The sequence below is a fragment of the Morus notabilis genome, unplaced genomic scaffold, assembly GCF_000414095.1.
Source record: "Morus notabilis unplaced genomic scaffold, ASM41409v2 Scaffold62, whole genome shotgun sequence".
Lineage (NCBI taxonomy): Eukaryota > Viridiplantae > Streptophyta > Magnoliopsida > Rosales > Moraceae > Morus > Morus notabilis.
This window is the reverse complement of record NW_010365441.1, coordinates 200,025-203,646: the sequence shown is the minus strand read 5'-3', so window position 1 is coordinate 203,646 and position 3,622 is coordinate 200,025. Positions and strand designations below refer to the sequence as shown.

At 35.5% G+C, this 3,622-nt stretch overlaps 1 protein-coding gene across 1 annotated transcript; it reads left to right on the top strand.

Moving 5' to 3' along the window:
• Window positions 1–664: 664 nt before the first annotated feature.
• On the top strand, window positions 665–2,716 carry LOC21402713 (putative WEB family protein At1g65010, chloroplastic). The gene is made up of 2 exons (XM_010107978.2): window positions 665–713; window positions 913–2,716. The coding sequence occupies exon 2, from the start codon at window positions 913–915 to the stop codon at window positions 2,713–2,715; it is 1,803 nt and encodes a 600-aa protein (XP_010106280.2). The 5' UTR covers window positions 665–713; the 3' UTR covers window position 2,716.
• Window positions 2,717–3,622: the final 906 nt, after the last annotated feature.

The window sequence follows — 3,622 nt, the reverse complement described above, 5'->3', positions numbered from 1 at the left end:
TTAGTTATAGACATAAAAAACTTGAGTGTCTACTTTTTAAGTAAACTTAAAGCACAAGGTGCTAAAGGTTAATAATCCTAAACAAGTCCAAGTAAAAACTCTATTCTAGAGTAAATCCGGATTTCATTGTCATGAATGCCACTACGACATAGATTTAGCCGTAGGTTGTTTTAGTGGAAAACCCGCCAACTTCGGACTTACCTCCAAGAAACAATCTATTTCTCTCTCCCAACAATCTCTCTCTCTCTCTACAAATTTTGTGCTAAATTTTGTGCTTTCCTACAATCTTCTACCTACTTTTTTAATGTTGAAGATATCACAACGATACCAAAAAAATAATAGTCGCCAAAACCAACAGGTCACCGAGGTACTTTTGTTTTCTAGATCTCTTTTTATTCACGACTTTTTCAGGGAAACTTCAATGCTCTTTCTAATCTACCTATCAGGTGTATTTTATAATTGGTTTATTTCGCTTCTGTTTAATTTTTGTTATCCCAAATAACGGTTGTTTAAACAAGTTTCTTAACTAATTGTAATTCATGTATTTTCTTTTGGTGTTTTAATCTGTCAAACGTTCGGTTTTGATATCTGGGTCTGTTGAACCCTCATTGAATAATTATTTGTTTTTTGTTTTTATTTGAAAGATCATCTTCAAAACCATCGACAGTCACATCACAAGTTCGTAAGGCTCTCTTCAATCAAATATTCTCAGGGTACTAATCATTTTTTCGCGGTTATATAACCTCTTTTGTTCAGTTGATTTTTTCCTATTCATATTTATGATTATGATAATCTATATGATATGAAAGTAAGCTATGATCATCAGTTCTGTAGAAACTTTCTTAATTGGGGTTGCATTTGATTTTCAATATAGTAAAAGAATTAATGTACTTTTTTTTTTTGATAAAGAAGATGCAACAACATATGGGACAACTTGAGGAAGATATGAAGAAAATAGGGGAACAATTGTGTATGAAGGAACGAGAAAGAGATCAAGCACTTGATGAGCTTAGGAAGATGAAGAAATTGGCTGAGAACGAGAGCAGCACGAGACGTCGCGAGGAGTCGTCGGTGCAGACGGAGTTGAACTCAATGAAGGTGTTGTTATACAAGGCAAATGAAGAATTGAGCATTAAAGAAAAACTCATTGAATCTTTGAAACTTCAGCTTGAGAAAGCAAAAGGGTTGGAGTTGAAATTGGCCGAGAAAGAGGCCTCATTGGAAAAGTTGAAGGCAGAGCTGGCTAAAGTGAAATCCTTCGAGGCTCAAACGATGGCTTTCTTAACAGAGAATGAGAGACGGGTTCGTGAGTTGGAGACCGAAATGGAGAAAGGGAAGGAATCAGGAACCAAAATGTTCGATTCTTTGATCAACCAGATAAAGACTCTGGAGGAATCAAATTTTGAGATTTCTTCTCTTCGCGAGAAAGTAAGGACATTGGAGGGTTCACCGTGCAAAACCGGTAAAGAACAACTTCTCGTAGAGGAAAATAAAAATGTGAGAGAGTTAATGGAGAGTCTAAAGTCTGAGCTTTGCTTTGCAAAAGAGAATCTGGCTGGGGCAAAGGAAGTTGGGAAACTTGCATCCTTGAAGGCGGAGAGTTTGATTGATGAAATGGATTTGCTTAGAAATGAGCTCAAGTTGGCAACTGTGGCTGAAGAGACGAGCAAAAAGGCATTGGACGATTTGGCATTGGCACTAAAAGAAGTCGCAACGGAAGCTAGTCAAGTGAAGGAGGAACTAGGCCTAGCCAAAGCAGAGCTACAACACTCGAAAGGCGAGGAGGAGCGTTTGAAGGCGATTCAAAAGAGCAACGAGGAACGGTACAAACGAGTGTTGGAGGAAGCATGGAAAGAAGCCGAGAGGCACAAAAACACTGCCGAGAGATTGAGACTAGAAGCAGAGGAGACAATTTTAGCATGGAATGAGAAAGAAGCCGGGCTCGTCGATTGCCTAAAGAGAGCCGATGAGGAAAGATCAATTGCACAACTAGAGAATACTAGATTGCTTGACTTGATCAATGTGGCTGAAAACAAGACAAGGGTGTCCAAGGAAGAGAATGGTAAGTTGAGAGATATACTAAAACAAGCCTTGAACGAAGCTAATACCGCGAGAGAGGCCACGGAGATTGCTAGAGTTGAGAATTCGCAGTTGAAAGATAGCTTGGAGGAGAAAGAGGAAGCCTTATTTTTTCTTGTAAGAGAGAATGAGAATTACAGGCTTAATGAGGCTGCTTCTCTTGAGAACATAAAGGAGTTGAAAAGATTGCTTTATGAAGTGGAAAAGGAGAAAACAGAGTCAAGGGGAATGCTGAAGAGACATAATTCAGTGGGCAAGAACCAAAAAGATGAGGCAAAGATCAAAATTGGAAAAACTTTGAGCTTGAATCTCAAGAACCTAAAAATAATACCAAACAAAAGTGAGGGTGAAGTTGAGGAATGTGAAATAGATGAGGCACTTGGGGGGTCAATATTTGATGTGGGGGATTCCCCAGAACCGGAAAGTTACAATCATCATAGAAAGATGTGTTCAACATTTAGTAGTAATGAAGACGGAGAACAAGCACAGTTGGATGATTTAGACGGTCTTGATGGGACCCATTTTGATGATTCGGAGAATGATAGAAACTCAAGGAAAAAGAAAGCTTTGTTGAGGAGATTTGGTGACCTTCTCATTAGGAAAAGGAGTTTTCATAAGAAAGAACCATCCGAATAGACACATTTGTGTTTCTTTTGCTATCTCTGTTGTTTTGTTCAAGTATACTGTAAATTTCTTGTTTTTTTTCCCACTACAGTTAGTTGTTACTCAAATTATCCAACACACTATTCAAATTGTTGCAGCAATGTTGAAAGTTATGTCCTTTTTTTCCCTTTCTCTCCGATTTTTTTTTTTTTTTAAATTAAACATTTCACCAGCCATCATTATGCAGAATTTTGTTTTGCTTTGGTTTTTTTTTTTTTTTTTTTTTTTTTCATTTTTTTTGGATTTTTTTTTGATTTTTTTAGATTTTTTTAGATTTTTTTTTTTTTTTTTTTTTTTTGCGGGCCAACACCGCGTTGAATGTGTATAATTATTTTAAGTTCAAATCTCTAAATTGTGGAATTACAACATTGTCACTTATCAGTATTGAACATGGTTCTTAATATTTTTGTGACCAATTATTAGAAGCCAATGCTTGAGTAGAATTTGACTGGTTGGATATTGTCCATGTTAAGTTCAACGTGAACAAAACTTATGCAGCAAAAATGGGGCCGGGTTTAACAGTCATCTTGTTTTTCTTTTGAAATTATAATATATTAAGAGATTTTTTGGTACGTCTGGTGTATTGATAGGTCAGATTTTTTTTAATCGTTAAATTTAAATATTTACGTGAATTTATGTAAATTTAATGAATAAAAAACTATGGGCCTGTTTGTTTATGTTTTCATTTTCATTTTTTACGTTTTTCAAGACTAAAAAATGAAAATGCAAACTGAAAATGTGTTTGGCTTAAAAGTTTTTGAAAAACAAAAACAAAAATGTTTTTGTCTTTTCTAAAAAAGTGAAAATGAAAAAAACCTGTTTTCATTTTCACGTTTTCAGTTCTGAAAACGGAACTTTTTTTTTTTTTTTCCTTCTCTCT

What these genes read in the sequence shown, in the direction of transcription:
- LOC21402713 (XM_010107978.2), top strand. Translation starts at nt 913, where the DNA reads ATGCAACAACATATGGGACAACTTGAGGAAGATATGAAGAAAATAGGG.